The sequence below is a fragment of the Pongo pygmaeus genome, chromosome 5 (genome assembly GCF_028885625.2).
Source record: "Pongo pygmaeus isolate AG05252 chromosome 5, NHGRI_mPonPyg2-v2.0_pri, whole genome shotgun sequence".
NCBI classification, from domain to species: Eukaryota; Metazoa; Chordata; class Mammalia; order Primates; family Hominidae; genus Pongo; species Pongo pygmaeus.
In genome coordinates, this window is record NC_072378.2 from 131,240,652 (window position 1) to 131,259,256 (window position 18,605).

Below are 18,605 nucleotides of genomic sequence, written 5' to 3' on the forward strand. Positions count from 1 at the left end.
AAATATATGAAAAAAAGCTCATCCTCACTGGTCATTAGAGAAATGCAAATCAAAACCACAATGACACCATCTCACGCCAGTTAGAATGGCGATCATTAAAAAGTCAGGAAACAACAGATGCTGGAGAGGATGTGGAGAAACAGGAACACTTTTACACTGTTGGTGGGAGTGTAAATTAGTTCAACCATTGTGGAAGACGGTGTGGTGATTACTCAAGGATCTAGAACTAGAAATACCATTTGACCCAGCAACCCCATTACTGGGTATATACCCAAAGGATTATAAATCGTTCTTTTTTAAGGACACATGCACACGTGTGTTTATTGCAGCACTGTTCACAATAGCAATGACTTGGAACCAACTCAAATGCCCATCAATGATAGACTGGATAAAGAAAATGTGGCACATATACACCACGAAATACTATGCAGCCATAAAAAAGGATGAGTTCATGTCCTTTACAGGGACATGGATGAAGCTGGAAACCATCATTCTCAGCAAACTAACACAGGAACAGAAAACCTGCATATTCGCACTCATAAGTGGGAGCTGAACAATGAGAACACATGGACACAGAGAGGGGAACATCACACACCAGGGCCTGTTGGGGTGTGGGGGGCTAGGGGAGGGATGGCATTAGGAGAAATACCTAATGTAGATGACAGGTTGATGGGTACAGCAAACCACCATGGCACGTGTATACCTATGTAACAAACCTGCACGTTCTGCACATGTATCCGAGAACTTAAAGTATAATAATAATAATAAAAAAGAAAACAAGTCAATAGTTACATCCAATGGAAGTTAAATAAACTCTCCAATTAAACAACAAAAAAAGAAAGCTTTAAAAAAAAAATGCTAGGAAACTCTAACAGCATCTTAAAGCAAAAAAGACCAAATTTAAACCACTAGGTTCGAACCACCCAAGGACATTAAATTTTGTTTTTCGAAGCTACAAGCAAAAGTCCAATAAAAAATATAGATTTTTTGTTTATATTTTTATATTTACATTTTTCTATCCTCAAGTTATCACTAACATAGGAGAAGTGCAGTTTCTGAGGTACAATAAACTAATTCAAATAAATGAGTCTAATAAGTTTTATTCATTCTAAGCAGTGTCCAAAATAATATAACAGGGGTCCTCAACCCCCATCCCACAGACTGGTACCGATCGTGGTCTGTTAGGAACTGGGCTGCACAGCAGGATGTGAACAGCAGGTAAGTGAGCATTACCACCTGAGCACCGCCTCCTGTCAGAGCACCACCCGCATTAGATTCTCAGAGGAGCACAAACCCTATTGTGAACTGCACAAGAGAGGGATCTAGGCTGCACACTCCTTATGAGACTCTGACTAACTCCTGATGATCTGAGGTGGAGCAGTTTCATGCCAAAACCATTCCCTCACCCCTGCCCCGGTCTGTGGAAAAATTGTCTTCCACAAAACCGGTCCCTGTTGCCAAACAGGTTGGGGACCACTGTATTATAACATCTGTGCTTAAACAGAATTTTATTCAGATATATAAAGCAAACAATTAAAATGCTTATTAGTACACGGAAAATAACCTGCTGTCTTAATACCATATTAAAATGGTATAATGGAACATTAACTGACACTATTAAAAAGTAAAACAGTAAGATGCTGTGAAAGCAGAGCCACATGGCCCCTCGGGTTTCACTACTGTTCATGGCCCGCACTCGGGGTAGCAAGGATCCAAGGTGTGCATGGCTCTGTTCTAACACTGGTTATATTCAAACCTCTCAATAAAGAACCACCAGAGCATGGTCTAGTTTCATATTACTGGTGTCCCAGCTGCATGCACTACTGATGTGAGGGGCAGCAGGCCTCTCTAAGGGTGCCTCCAGTGCCATGTGAAGGAGCAACTCTAATTCTCCCTTCAGAAGACAGCCTGCCATTCAGTTTGCATGCACTGCAGCTGCTGTCCCACCCAACAGCTGGCTCACAAATGGCCAGCCTCGATAAGTGCACAAGAATGAAAAAAACACATCATTCAGCCTCTAGCCCAGACTGGTTGGAGGCTGGGAGAGAGGTGAGAAAGGGGCAAATGGGTGGAATTTTCACCCAAGGAACAACCATAGCAAGAAAAACGGAATTGGATGGCGCCAAATTGAAAAGAAAAAAAAAAGTCCCCAGAATATTAACACAGAGAAATAAGACAGTAGAGGAGAAAGCGCTGGTCTTAAAGACAGACCCTTCCAAATCCTCAATTTCATTAAGTGTGAGCAGTGATATAGATCCCCGGTACAGAAGAGCAACAAAGGACCCTTCTCTGTTCCAGAAGATGGTGGAAGCTTGTGACCCCAAGGACTAACCCTGTGTCCCAGCCACCTGGCACCTTCTATTCTCACCTAAAGCACCCAGCCCTTGTACAAATTACCTAACGGTTTCTATAGGGCATGGTGAGAGTCAGCTCTATAAACCCAGCAATATGAGTGAAAAGTCAGACAGCCAAATTCAGACTTGGTGTCATTCTCAGGCCACTTTCCACAACACTTCCAGAGAGATTACTGAAGGCTGAAATGGCTTACTTTCAACCATCCAAAGACTAAGTGGGCGGGGTTTACCTGATGTGATCAAACAGCAGCATTACTTCCTCACCTGGTTTTCCCTTTCCTAACCACATTCACTTTCACACTGTAAGTTCCATTCCTGCCAAGCATTAGGCTGTCTCCTCACTCCCCAGTACTACAACTTTGCAAGGGCTGGAACAGACTATATTATTTATATCTTCCAGGGTACTTAATACAGTTTTAGGCAACCAGTAAGAACTAAATTAATACCTGCTGACTGATAGATGCCCATTGCTTGCCTCCTTCCTCTCCACGCTGTGATCATCTTAAATGATCACGTTATATTATTTTTATTACATTTATTTTTACTTGAATAAGTATCTCTAATCAGTACTTAGATGGTAAGTGGGGTACAACATCATAAATTCCTAAGTAAAAAAAAATGACTTAAATGACTTAAAAGAAATACAAGTTAATGATCTGCATAAACAAAACTTTTAAATAAATACAGTAAATAATAAAAATTAATTTATTGGTTTGACACTTAAGGAGGAGGGCTGAGTGGACCAAGAAGCAGATGCAAAAAGATGGAAAACGCCACAAGAGAATGAGAAAAATGCATGAGGGTGTGTGTGCACAACATACAACAACCGCCCTCACCCCATGATACATTACAGTATTCTTTGCCAGGTTTTAGACTTAAAGATTCGTCTGCTATGGACACATATATAAACCATGGAATCAGAAATACATGCAGTCAAATTCTGGTTTTCTATCAACTCTAACTTGGGCACATTCCTTGGCTTCTTTAAGCCTCAATTTCCTCAAACACAAAATGGGGATCACAACATCTACCTCATACGGTAGTTCTTTTCAAACAATATTCAAGCCTGAAGAATAAATACGCATACAAGTACTTTCCCCAGCAGATCATCATTAGTAGAACACTATCTGCAATAATAAAACTAAATTATCATCTTTTGGTATATATCTCTTCTTCACATAATTTTATATTTCCATAGGTGATGTGTTATATACATTAAAGAATTTAATCTCTACATGAATATTTCTACCCACAAAAAGTTAATAAATCAGACTTTCGGTTCACAAAATAGGGTCACTGTATTCACAGGCGAGATGAAATGAAAACCAAGCCCTTTCTATATGACTAGTCTAAGAGCTTCTATGTACATGTTAAAGTATTATCCAGCTAAGCTTTTCTACTTTTTGGCCGATGGTAAAAATCCACCTGGCAAATTTTTTAAAAGACAGCTTTGTCCATGGACAACTCCCCGGAACATCCTAAAACAGTCTCCAGGGAAGGAACCCGGTAAAGTGACAGCCTCAGGCAATTCAAGATCAGGCAAGACAGGGATTTTCTCAGTGTTTCCCAAACATTAAGGTATAAGCAACCACGCAAAACTCGAGAGCTGACCTATATCAGATTTCAATAAAATTTATCTTGGTTTATTAAAAAAAAAAAAAACACAAGGATTTTGCCAACTACTTAGGGGCAGGAACAGTCACTTACTCAATTCAGTATCCTCCTCACTTTCTCCTCTCCACTCCCCAATCCAAACCCAAAACATGAACATAGTAAATATTTATCTCCTGAATGAACATCAGGTAAAATAAGAGACTAATAATAAAGTTACAAGGAATCCTAAAACAGGCTGCCATCAGAAGTAAAATAAAATTAAAATGTGGCCTTAGAATATCAAGTATTGTTAAATCACCTTCAAACATGAAATTGGGAGGTAATGAACTCAAGTTTGGGGAAATATTTTCCATCTTTATTTTTACTAACTTCTAACTGAAACTTAGCATCACTGTCAATTAGGAACATAGCAGAAAAAAACCTGGTTAATATCAGCAGAACCTCTCTGTCACCTGCAGAAATCAAAAACATTTCCACATCACATTGTAGTAGCTGCAGATCTTAAAATACCATTTATGCTAGCCAATATTTTGAAATCACAGTAGCTACTAGATTTGATACTGATGATTAATATATAAATAAAAACACATAATGATATGGTTTGGCTCTGTGTCCCTACCCAAATCTCATCTTGTAGCTCCCATGATTCTGACTTGTTGTGGGAGGGGCCTGGTGGGAGATGAGCGAATCATGGGGGCAGATCTTCATGCTGTCTCATGATAGTGAATGGGTCTCACGAGATCTAATGGTTTTAAAAACGGGAGTTTCTCTGCACAAGCTCTCTCTCTGCCTGCCACCATCCATGTAAGATGTGACTTGCTCCTCCTTGCCTTCTGCCATGATTGTGAGGCCTCCCCAGCCATGTGGAATTGTAAGTCCAATAAACCTCTTTCTTTTGTAAATTGCCCAGCCTCAGGTATGTCTTTATCAGTAGTATGAAAACAGACTAATATACATACCTATTACTTGGTCTCAAATTTTAGATTACTATTTTGGGAATGTTATTTAGTTATTGGCTTTCTTTGTAGCCCTCTGTACTTTTATTATAGTTATACATTGAAAACACTGTTCTGAGAAGCAGCCTATAGAATTCAGCAGACTGCCAAAGGAATCCAAGGCACAAAAAGAGGTGGGATTTTTTTTTCCTGCCTTAAAAGGTTACAGAATTTTTTTTTAACTAAGCAGCACAGTGAATAGCTGTACTTATATGTATTTTACACTAAAATCTTTCTATTAGTTAATTAGAGAATCTCCTTAATCTTATTCTTTATCTGCCACAAATCTGAGGATGAAAGTCTTGTCTTATGACATTTCCCCTACAACATTTTCATTATGGGTTCCCAGAAAAAGTGTTAAAGATGATTCTCAATTATGCTCTAGTGACAGAAACATCTAGGGAAAAAAAAAAAGCTTAATTATGAATCCTAATACTGTATTTATATTCATAGAATACCAGTGTTAGAAAGAACCTCAGAATATATGGTCCAAATGTCCATATCTGGGGAACGGCCTAACTCTTGCCTCAGTGGCTATGAATATTTGAACACTTCTGGGACCATGAACCACATGGGCCCACTAGGACTCCCCTCCTCCCATGGCTTTCATGACATTTCAAACTCCTGTAATGCTCTCTGCTACATCAAAAGAACAGTATATCCCTACATCGGTGCTTCTCAAACTTTAAAGGTGCATATGAATCACCTGAACATCTAGCCAAAATAAAGTCTATTTCAGCAGGTCTAGGGTGAGCGCTAGAGTTCTTCATTTCTAAGAAGCTTCTGCAGGGCGCCAACACTGCTGGTCCTTGGACCACTCTTTGAGTAGGATAGCCCTAGAGTTCTTTTTATGTAGAAATTGCTTTCTTTTCCTGAAAGCTCAATATAGAGAGACATTTTTCAAGTCCTATTGGCTTGTCAGCCTTGACTGAGTAAACCTTCTAATTGTTGACAGCTTTCTGCAGAAAGCCCTGGCAGGGCACAGTTTCCACATTCCCATATCTAAGTGTTCCTTTGAACTCTTCCCCATCACAATAAGCAGCTGTACCAAAGAATTCCAGGTCTTTTTATTCTAATTGCTAACCACTTTCACCTGACAAGAGATATGCAACCACAGTCATCAACTGGCATTAGTAGTCTGGGTGTGCAGTTGTCCACAGCACGGTCCTAACCATGCTTGACCTGGATAACAACCCAAAATACAGTCACAAAATCCATCTTCTAGTTAAGACAAAGAGTCTTTTCTTGACCAAACTAATTTAGTCAGGCTCCTCTGAATCCTCTTCCCAATTAGGCTTCAACTTTTAGACTTCTGGGTCCATCTACACACCATCCAACTTTAGCAAGAATCCTGTTAATAAGTTGGTTTAGTGGGAATCCCCCACCCCTGATAACTAATTACCCTTGATATCTGATGGGGTTCCTCATCCTCCACCATCCCCCAAGTGATATCAGATCACCCTCACCTGCCTTCAGCAAGAATCCTGTTAGCTTGGTTTAGCCAGAATTCCCCTAAGTGCCCCCCTGATGTTTCCTCTTAGTAGTTTCCCATCTACTGACCCCCACCCTGCTCCTTGACTATAAATTTCCACTTTTCCTTGTCGTATTTGGAGTTGAGCCCAATCTCTCTTGCCTACTGCAAAACCCCACTGCAAAGGTCCTTATACCTATTACAACAGTCCTGAATAAAGTCTGCCTTACCATTTTAACAAGTGTTAGAATAAGTTTTTCTTTAACAGTTCCTTTCTCCAAAAAAACATCTATCTCATTCATTTACTTCCCCTTTAAGTTAGACCCTAAGACCTCAGAGTTCGAAGTTTCTCAAATGCCTCGCCATGGCTTCCTCACTTGCTTTAGGTGATCTCTAATTTGGCCAGGTAAGAGAAATTAACAAATTCACAGTGTATTGCTAAGCGTTAAAAGTTAAAAGTAGTTTCGTCTAGAATCTGCATTTTCTCACAGGAATTTATAGTGCTGAAACAGATCCCCTTTAATGTACCTTTGCCTAAATTGGGTTTAAAATAACTACCGTAATGCTGGTGTTAGGAGAAAAGTTACAGGACTGTATCACAGTGAAACATTCACTACACATCTGGGAGAATGTGGGATTATAAAGTTGAACTAGATTGAATGTAGAACTTTATTAAAGAATAGTTTATATATGCAAACAGTTTAATATTTGAGTTTTTAGTTCTAGTTTCTGGAACAAAATGGTCTATTAGATGACAGCTTCAACTAATTTTCATAAAGTTAGCCGTGGATATCAACTACATTTCTAACAAGCTCCTTTTTCAATATAGCTTGCAGCAAAATGACATTATAATGTCATTTTGGGCCAAATGCCAAACTATTAACATCAAAAATTCAAGACAATATTTTTCCCTTTAAAAAGAGTCCAAAACCCTTAACGATGGTTTCATTTAGACATGAATACAAGAACTATATGGACTTGGAATTCCATATTGAATAACATGTTGCTTGATTCCACATATTTTTAACAACATTTTCCATAGTAAAGTTTATATAAGCACTCTCAATAGACATTAAAAAAGCTTTAACACTAACAATGACAGATTTTTCATACCCAGAATGAAAAAGGCTTTCACCTCAGTGTCTCAACTATGAGAGATATAGTACTGTATTAAAACCAAACAAATGTGTAGATTTTCTCTCCATGAAAAATTTGTACACAAATAATCGTGGTTTTCACTCACCTTTACTTTATAATGGTTTGAATTAAGTATTAAAATTTCCCATAAGTACAGATAATATTCAGCATGGAAAGGAAAGATCCTTACATCATTATATTCTGTTGTTAAAACTGCATAGGTTTTAAACAAAGCAGGACTGATTGAGCTGAGTTAGTATAATAGTAATAAATTTCTGTGGGGAAAAAATAGGATACCACACAAATCTATAGTGGAAGAATAAGAGCTGTTTTGCCTAGATGTCTTGAGGACTGGACTTTGTCTACATAAGCAGATAGAAATTTTTAAAAATTACACAACATAAAAGTTATAGCAAATCAGATTATATATGAATAATTAAAGATATTGCTAATTATATTTAAATATTCACTCCTGAAAAGTGAATGTCTCAGAAAGGACACCTCATTCTTAAGTTCCCAAAGTTTTTGAGTTAAAGCCTATATACAAAGCACGTGTCTAATTTTATATGTTCATCTTACCTTTCATAAGAGAAACTACCACGTATAAGGAATTATGAATTCCTTATTTAGCGTTAGTGTCCTTCTGTCAATAAGAATGCTACAGTAGACCCAAACAAATGTACCTTTATCTTAGTATTTTCTTCCTTAATGACCTTAATCTCTCTCCTTGACTTCAGCCATCCCCTTTCACAGCCACACCCTGGGTCTTGTCATCATCACATAGCTCTTCACCTCATTAGACTTCATCAGCCCATTCTCAGATGCGATCATTTCCTCTCCCTCTAATTTTCTACCCATGTATCCCCACTGTACCTACTCTTCAACATCTTTGAACATTCATCCTTTGCCCCAGCCATGTTCTCCCAATGTATCAGCCTATTACAGCTTCAGTAATTTTCTTTCCTGTGACCCTGTGAATAATCGGCTTAATTACATCTCATCAGCAACTCCAGATTTCACAATCCTGCACCCTCTTACTATTGCCTCCATGAACATAGTCAACTGAGAACCCTGCTAATACTCCATTTCTCAACTATGATACTCAGGTTGCTAATGGCAATTAGAGAAAAACACACACAAATATATTCTGCTGTCATCCCTAATGTATGACCCCCCAATCTCAGCAGAACTATTAACAGCAATCCACATACTAATTCTTGGTTGGCTCCTTCTCTTGTCCCACTGCTACCCTAGTCACTCTTAAGCAAATGCTTTTACCCTCTATTTCACAGAGATTGGAGACTGCACTTTGCTCAACTAAGATTTTTTTTTTTTTAACAACTGCACCACCTTTTATTCTGTTTCTTGCAGACTCAGGATGACATAACATCTTTATTCAAGACTAATCCTCTTCATGACTTTCATCATCATAGTCACTCTCCTCTTTCTTCAAACATAACTTCTCTTGGATTTTCTCATAGCTAAACTCAAAGTTATTTCCATCAAAGTAAATCTGCCCACCCCAAAACTCTCAGTAAACTCTCTCCACTGTGCAATATGATAGCCACTGGTCACACGAGGCTATTTCAATTTAAATTAGTCACAGTAAATAAAATTTAAGTCTATTTCCTCAGACACACTAGCCCTCTTTCAAGTGATCAATAGCCATATGCCGCTAATGGCTGCCATGCTGGACAGTGTAGGTATCAAACATTTCATCATCATGAAAACTTGTACTGGACAATGCAGGTCTACATCCTCTGGTATCATTCTCCCATCTGTTCTTTTCTCCACAGCCAAACACTTCTTTAAACAAGTTTACACTCACTGTCAAATTTCTTTTTTTTCTTTCTTCTTTTTAGGCAGGGTCTTGCTCTGTCACCTAGGCGAAAGTGCAGTGGTGCGATCACAGCTCATTGCTGCCTTGACCTACTGGGCTCAAGTAATCCTCCCACCTCAGCACCCCTCTCCCCTCCTCCGAATAGCTGGAACTAAAGGTATATGCCACTATGCCTGGCTAATTTTTTAATTTTTTTGTAGAGACAGAGTCTCACTATGTTGCCCAGGCTGGTCTCAAATTCCTGGGCTCAAGTGATCCTCCCACCTGGGCCTCTTGAAGTGCTGGGATTACAGGTACGAGCCACCATACCTGGCCTCTCAAATTCTTTACTCTTAAATTTCTTCATCCTTCACCTACTCCCTGATCCCCAATCATCTAGCCAACAGCTTACAAACGTGTCCAACTTGGCAAAATAAAAATTAAATTCCATCTCCGCTCCCTAGCATACCTCAAACTGCTGCTTCTCCTCCAAGGTCCCTGTGTAAAAGTCTCCATCAAGCTCCCCAGCTCCCCAACCCTGAAACCTAGGACTTTTCCTCAACTCTCCCCTCACTGCCATAGCTAAGAGGTGGCAGTCACAAAGTCCGGCAGACATTACCTACACAGAATCTCTGTCCTTTCCTCTTCACTCCTAGTACCACTGCCCTGGTTTTCATCACCTCTAGACTAGACTACTGCAACTGTCTCCTGACCTTCCTGCCTCTGGTCTCAGTCCCCTATCATCTCCCTCCACATCATGAACAGGTTCTTTCTGATACACAAATCTGACCATGTTACTTCCTACTTAAAATCTAGATTCCTCAGCATGAGATACAAGATCCAAAGAATGATCTTTGCTTATTTTTCCAGCTGCTTTCCCATAAACTCCATTAGCACTCCCCACAAAGTCACCACAAATTAACCCATGATCTAAGTTAAAACAGTGTGCTCATGAGAAAACACAGCTGCAACACGAGTCCCTACCTCCCCCTGCCAGCTTGCCTACCCCTCACAGGTCTTTCCTATTCAGAGAGGCTGGAACTGCCACATCCTCCAGCCCTCCGGACAACTTTAAACTCTGCACCCACATCGTGATCATTCATGCTGGAACGATTACTTTTCTTCTGTGCAAAATGTCCCTTCCCTGCCCACATCCAGAATACTGGCAGTAATTCTCAATAGCTATAATAGAATGTCAACACTAAACTGCTCATATGATTTTCCAAATTTATAGATCTGCTTTAATATAACAATATAAAATATTCATACCACAGGCCCTTGTCAGGTAGTAAAACTTGAAAGTGTCTCTCCTATCTAGTCCCTAATAAATGTCCATCTGGTATTTAGGACAGGGTATATTAAGCTCTATCATTGAATTAAATTAGATTACTGGAAAGCTATATACTTGAAAATATCAACCTGACCAAAGGTTAATCTGTTTTCTGGCCTAACACATCTGAGGAATAGGACATATCCCTGCTGGTAGCACAGCCCAGAACATCCTTCAACATCCTATATGTAAATTAAATAGTAATGGCACTATTTTTTAACTGGAAAGGGAGGAGTCATGGCATACCCAATGAACGTGCATTTCTATGTGTGTGTGCATATGCGCACACGCACGCATGCATGTTTACGAACAATGGAGGAAGAAGAGAGATAAATAAGATTCCTAATTGAAAATCTGTCTCCCAGGTGATTCTAACACAAAGGAAGAAGTCTCTTTTGAGCAGCACTGGCTCAGACGATCACAGAATCACCATCAGTAAGTTGGCAGATGCCCTTAAATTTGTTGACAGTATAATAGAAACATCAACTGTGAAACTCATCCTAGGAACTCAGCTCACAATGTCCTTCAACACCCTATGTTTAAAGTCTTGCAAGGTGACTTTCAGAATTTGAGAACATGAAAAATTCCTCTGAGGCAAGATGGTATTCTTCTACTTTCCAGTTATGATAGCTATGAAAAACTGTGCCCATTTTTACCTTGACTGACAGAAGGTTTATAACTGTTGGCATTTTCCTTAAAATCTAAAATGTATTTTTTTTCCTGAGATTTTTGCCTGAATTTGAATCTTATCACCAACATTTATTGGCTAGGTGACCTTAGGTGACTTCTTTAACTTCCTCTATGCCTCAAATTTCTGCGTCTATAAAGTGTAGTTAATAGTACCTACCTCTTAGGGTTATTCTGAGAACTATATGAGACAACACAGGGAAGGTGCCTGCTGCCTAGTGAGAATATCAGAATGATCAGCTGTTAACAGCCATTTCTATTTTATTTGGAATATTTGTATGGTAAAAGCTACCTCTGATTTTTTTTAAAACAAGTAAGTTACAAAGAAGTACGCCTGGTTACAAGCCTCCATATGAATATGATATTCACATCAGGAAATAAAGCTACCCCATGCACCCTGCACTGCTAAGACAGATTATACCTAGAGTGGAGTATTTGTTCCGTGCAAGCTGCCATTCTTTAAGACACCTCCAAAACTAAACTCATTTATTTACTTGTTCTTTCCTTAAGTTATTGAACCTAAAACTCAATATGTCAGAAACTACACTCACGATATCCCCTACCAACCCCCCATTCGAGTCCTCCTACCCTTCTTACTGAACAGCTCCAACCCTCCAGAAACCCAGGCCTTAATTCTTGGTATCTGTCATCCTTCATGTCCAATCATCCATCAGATTGAGTCAGCCTCCTTCCTCATTCTCTCTTCAATCATTCGCTTTTCTACTTCCACTGCCAAAACCTTACTCAAAGCTACTTTTGTGCTTTGGGTGTACAGCCCTACTCAAGTCCCCTCTCATCCCATGCCACCCATCAACCAAAGTGACCTTTTTAAAGACAAAACTGGTCATCTCGTATCCTTGCTTCAGCCTATCAACGGTTTGCCATTTTTCTTAGCAAAAAGGAAATGTCCCAAGACTTAACATATAGCCTTATGTGGCCCTGCATGATCTGACCCTCGTTAACACCCAGCCCTTCCCCTAGCCTAATCTCATTCTCCCCTTACTAACCCACACCATGCTTCTTTCCAGTTTTTAAGCAGACAGCTGCTCCAGTCTCAGGGCCTCATGTATGTGCTTCCCATGTCCCATCGCCCAGCCAAAGTCCACTCACACATGAGGTTTCTGCTTAAGCATCACCTCCTCCTAAGCAGAGTTGTCCTGTTAGCATCCTGACTTTTTCCTGCAGAGTAGTAATCAAAATTCACTAACTGCAGAATTAGCTTTTCCACTCTGCCTCCTCAACTAAAACATAAGCAGGGACATCTCTGGGGGCAGAGTCAGGTCCTCACTGTTTATGGTTAGAGCCTCAGCAGTGAGCACGCTGGTTTGTACACAGGTAGTGGGATTATTTTTAATTGTAGTAAAAAACACATAACATAAAACTTGCCATTTTAACCATTTATTTATGTACAGTTGAGTGCTGTAAACTACATTCTCATTGTCCAACAGATCTCTAGAACTTTTACATCTTGCAAAACTGAAACTCTACCCATTAAACAATTCCTCAACTCCCCCTTCCCCAGCTCCTAGCAACTGCCATTCTCCTCTTTGTTTCTATGAGTCTGACTCTTTTAGATACCTCATATAAGTGGAATCCTATAGTGCTTGTCCTTTAGTGACTGCCATAACTCACTTAACATGGTGTCCTCTAGGTTAATCCATGATATAACATGTGACAGGATTTCCTTCTTTCTCAAGGCTGAGTATGTACTGATATGCACATACATATTCCATTGTACGTATACACCACATTTTCTTTATTTACCCATTAATGGACATTTATGTTGCTTTCATCTCTTGGCTATTATGAATAATGCTGCGATAAACATGGGTAAACAAATATCTCTTCAAGATCTTGCTTTCAATTATTTTGTATATATACTCAGAAGTGGGACTGCTAGATCATGTAGTTCTTTTTTTTTTTTTTTTTTTTTTTTTGAGATGGAGTTTCACTCTTGTTGCCCAGGCTGGAGTGCAATGCCGCAATCTCAGCTCACTGCAACCTCTACCTCCCGGGTTCAAACGATTCTCCTGCCTCAGCATCCCAAGTAGCTGGGACTACAGGCACGTGCCACCGTGCCCAACTAATTTTTGTATTTTTAATAGTAGAGACAGGGTTTCACCATGTTGGCCAGGCTGATCTCGAGCTCCTGACCTCATGATCTGCCCGCCTCAGCCACCCAAAGTGCTGGGATTACAGGTGTGAGCCACTGTGCCTGGCCACTAGTTCTATTTTTATATTTTCTGTGGAACTTCCACACTGTTTTCCAGAGTGGTTGTATCAGTTTACCTTCCTACCCATAGTACACAGCATCTCCAGTCTCTCCACATCCTTGCCAACACTTGCTATTTTCTATTTTCATGAGAGTGGACATCCTTATAGGTGTGATATAACACACAGGTAATAAATAGTTAATGTCTACATATATGGAGCCTACACAGATAAGTAAGGCATGGCCTCTACCCTCGAGGAATTCATAGAATAATGGGGAGAAAGAGTAACAAACAAGGTGTGTACTAAATGTGTAGATGCCAGACAGAGGGAATCGCCAACTCCCATATCCAGTAGGCAGTTAAGAATATGAGTCTGAGATTCAGTGAAAGCTATGAAGTAGACACATAAATTGAGAGTTGTCAAAATAAAAAAATAGTATATCCTACTATCTAAATAAATACTACTAAATACTACTTTTTCTTATGCAAAACTAGTATTTCAAAAATATCAGATTTTTTTTTTTTTTTTTTTTTTGAGACAGAGTCTCACTCTGTCGTCCAGGCTGGAGTGCAGTGGTGTGATCTCAGCTCACTGCAACCTTAGCCTCCTGGGTTCAAGCGATTCTCCTGTCTCAGCCTCCCAAGTAGCTGAGATTACAGGTACCCACCACCACGCCCGGCTAATTTTTGTATTTTTAGTAAAGATGGGGTTTCACCATGTTGGCCAGGCTGGTCTTGAACTCCTGACCTCAAGTGATCCGCCCACCTCGGCCTCCCAAACTGCTAGGATTACAGGCATGAGCCACCACGCTACGCCCAGATTTCTTAATGTAGTATATCCTATGCCCACTAAGAGAACATGTTATTCTACATATTGCACAACATACTGAATTGTCCCTCCACTTTACAAAGATTATATTATATGCTCCTATGAATCTACCAGTGTGTGATCTCAAAAAAAGTAGGTAATCCTAGCCAAATTCCCACCACTTTCTCTTTTGCAGCTTTTAGGACAAACAGAAGAGCACACAATTGGAAACATTATCAAGACCACCTTATAATTTACAGTCTAAAAAACCTAGTTTATTTAGTCAAATGTGCTATTACGTCTGAAAACAGTACTCTAAACAGAGTTCTATTAAGAATACTCATGTAGTATTCAGCAGGCAGGCATGCAATTTAATTGTCTTTAGTCTAAACAAGGAATTAAACCACAAATTAGATATCAAGTATTTAAAGCTAAGCAAGTTGAGAAAACTTAAAGTATATATAATTATCACTCTTACTATCCTGTATTTCATTAGTAGAACATGTAAATACTAACAATGATAGCAATGTAGGCAAATAAAATTCACACTTCTGTTCTTCTATTGATTGCTCTGTTCCACTGACTGTGATTTGAATGTTAGATCATGGAGAGTAATCCCTTTCACTGTGACCAAGTGTTCTTGGTATCCTCAGACAGAATCGTTCCAATGTGCTGCCTTCCCTGCCTTTCGGGTATGTTTTAATACCTAGCATACAGGTGACTGCACAATATGAGCAGATATGACCAGCTTCTTTACTTATTTAGTACCAAAAGGCCAGACTGAGTGATTGCGAGCCAAAAGTGATTAAAATAATACCATTTAGTCTGTGTTCTCTTTATGCCAGAACATCACTTTTCCACTGATGACATTCTATTCTGTCTGCTCATGATGTAAGTGCAAAGCATGTACACATATGCATGCACACACACAAATACACACACGCCAAAAAGCTACACGTGGTTTCTCTCTACACAAGAGAGTTTTTCAGTATTTACCAAATTTCACAGTGAAGTCATAATAAACACTTAAGTTATTTTAAAGCTAAATTTTAAACTGAGATAAACTTGTTAATAAAAAAATACAGTATGTTCTAAAAAGATACAAATCAACTTGAAATCACTTACTTTCTGCTCAGGGCTTTCCTGAAACAAAAGTCCAAAGTAGTCTTTCTCCAAGAGATTGAGGTGTTCACACACTTTGTCAAATAACACTTGTCCCTTGGCAGGTTTCTGGAGAAAAAATAATAACTTTACTTTTCAAGTACTAAAGATTCCAAGACTGCTATAAATGTAAGACATCATATCAGATACATGATTTATTATCAATTAACATTAAATATTTGTTTTCTCACTTTCTAACAATATAAAAGTGATTAATTCTTTAACTTTAGCCCTCCCACCCTGCACACATATACAAAGCATAAAATCTGAAACAAAAGCATAAGCAAGCACCGTCTGCTTTACTGCTACTCAATATAGACATAAAAAGGACTAAAAAGGAAAAATGTTAGCTGTTCATTTTCTTATTTTAAAAATGTTCAAACTGCTTCCATCAATTCCTCAAGGTGGCTCATATCTATAAAGTACACTACTCCCCAGGAAAATCATTTAGCCCTATTATTCAGTAGATCCTAACATAATTTATCCTATCAGCAATTCGGTCTCATGTTTGATTTTTTGTTCCATGGTATCTGTAGAATAGAATTTTATTTTCTATATGAGCTATGCTCCTATTTACAATTTCCTAGAAAATGATATGGTGTTCGCTCCTTGGGATAAATTCTAAAAATACAAGATAATGGAAGTGGGACAAGAAATCAACTGCCCCTAAGGACTTAACATATTTTTACCTTGAATATATATATATATATATATATATATATATATATATATATATATATTTTTTTTTTTTTTTTTAATTTAAGAAGCTGCTGTGAACAGAGATGTAAGAGCCTTTGACAGCCATAGAAGAAAAGCTCATTGTCTCTTCAATGGCAAAACATAAGCAGAGTGGTGACTCATCTCCAATTAAGATGCACACCCCTGGAAAAACTCAACTGTGAGGTCAGGTCAGACACACGCCTCCTCCCCAGATGCACTGATAAAAGCCACCAATGGACTGCTAGTGAAAAAGAAAAAGCCATCAGACTTTTCCATCCTCAAAACGAATGCCCTCTCACTATCAAAATGTGTACTAGTTCATCCAGTGTGTGAAAATTAATGTTCCCCACACATGTATCTTGAGGAGGAGAATCTGGTATTTTTATTATTAAGCCTCTTATGGTAACATTTCTGAAAAGAATAGAATTGCATCAAATTGTAAAGGGAAGAAGGAGAATGCCACACAGATTACATTATTTCAACATAATAAGCAGTGTAAGGCCAGGCATGGTAGCTCACGCCTGTAATCCCAGCACTTTGGGAGGCTGAGGCAGGCATATCACTTGAGCTCAGGAGTTCAAGATCAGCCTGGGCAACATGGTGAAACCTCATCTCTACAAAAAATACAAACATTAGCCAGGTGTGGTGGCGTGTGCTTGTAGTCTCAGCTACTCCGCAGGCTGGGGTGGAAGGATTGCTTAAGCCTGGGAGGCTGAGGCTGCAGTGAGCTGTGTTCACGCCACTGCAATCCAGGCTGGGTGACAGTGAGACCCTGTCTCAATAAATAAATACGTAAATAATAAAAAATTTAAAAATAAAGCAATGTGTCACATACATATTACAGGTTTGCAATCAGGATTTAATAGTCAATTAAATTACTGAGTATATTTAAGATAGATATGTGCTTGTTTGTCTATATATTAAAAGTATATACAAATACAGTGTAGAGAATAAGAGTATTGGGCTCTGTATGTCAAACACCAAAGTTCTAAATACACTTCCAGTACTTACAAGCTATGTGACCCATGGCAAGACACTTAACGTCTGCTTGCCTTAATCTGCTCATCTGTGAAATGGGGATAACAGATAGCAGATACCACAGGAGGTGCGGTGAGTACTAAAAGAGTTGCAGTACATAACAATTGGTTATGATGCTATTTGAAATTAGGGTAAAAAGGATATTTAAGACAACTGATGTCTACAAAAATACACCTCACTTCAAGGAGAAAACACATTCCAATTCCAACACTAGCTTCAAGTCAATTCTTATTAATAATTCACACGTTCTCATTGGTTTCCATTTCAAAAATAGGAACATGCCCTCATGGGCAGAATTTCCCTACAAGATTAAGAGGAAAAAACATCCACACAGCTCACCACTACAATTTGGCAGTACATGAGGTATCAGCATGATGGCTGGACCAGTTCCTCTATCGGACCTAGTTCCTCTATCATTCAACATTTTGTAAGCATTTACTATTACTGCACTGCACCAGTGTGACAAAGTAAAACCACTTAAGTCTCCCTGTCTGTAAAATGAGGGTAATAACTACCTCAGAGCTCACGTGAGAATAAAATTAACCCAGTGAGATGGAATATGCCTCAACCAACCATAGCAGTACTCTACTGTCAACTATTCCTTCACTAGTCCACATCTAACAAACACCAAAATGTTTCTAGATGCTAAAGCTGCTTCTCTACTATTCTTTCCTTCTCTCTCCAGGAAACAGATATTCTCAATGCTTGATGAGATCCGGATTGCACATAGACATTACTTAAGCTTCCATATGCCTCTCCACCCTCAATGAACTCAAAATCTGGAAGGAAAAGCAAAAATGCAAAAACACATGAAGCACATGTTCAGAGAGCGATGTACAAAGTGCTATTAGAACACCAGGAATGGAATGAGTAAATGTGACTAACAGAAATCACAGCTGCGCCAAGAATATGATATCTGAAGTGAATCTTAGAGGAGGAAATGATTTTTTGAGGTAGAGAAAACAGATATTCAAAATAACTTACTTTTTACTTTGGATGTTTATAGAGCTTACTTTTTACTTTGGATGTTTATAGAAACTGAGTGAATTTCTGTTCAAAAGATACTGGAGGATACGGTAAAATGAAAAAAGGAAGCCATCCAGAATAAACAAGCCATGCGATATGACTGCTGGTTACCCTGTCCGACTCTCAGATGACTGTGAGGACTTGCCAAGCTAGCACTCCATCTTTATTGACCTATATGTGTCAGTTCCTATGTTAAGATACCAGGGAATCAATGATGAGCACGACAAACATG

The 18,605-nt window shown here is 38.9% G+C and overlaps 1 protein-coding gene across 45 annotated transcripts in view; it reads right to left on the reverse strand.

Annotated features, from left to right (window-relative positions):
- EPB41L2 (erythrocyte membrane protein band 4.1 like 2) overlaps positions 1 to 18,605 on the reverse strand; it is a 291,214-nt gene that overhangs the window by 70,976 nt on the left and 201,633 nt on the right. For all 45 annotated transcript variants that reach the window (XR_010126785.1, XR_010126787.1, XR_010126784.1 and 42 more), the window contains one exon: positions 15,554 to 15,658. Coding sequence is in view for 36 of the 45 variants with exons in the window: in XM_054492768.2 (XP_054348743.2) it covers positions 15,554 to 15,658 (105 nt within the window). In the remaining 9 variants the exon portion in view is untranslated. The remainder of the gene's footprint in view (positions 1 to 15,553; positions 15,659 to 18,605) is intronic.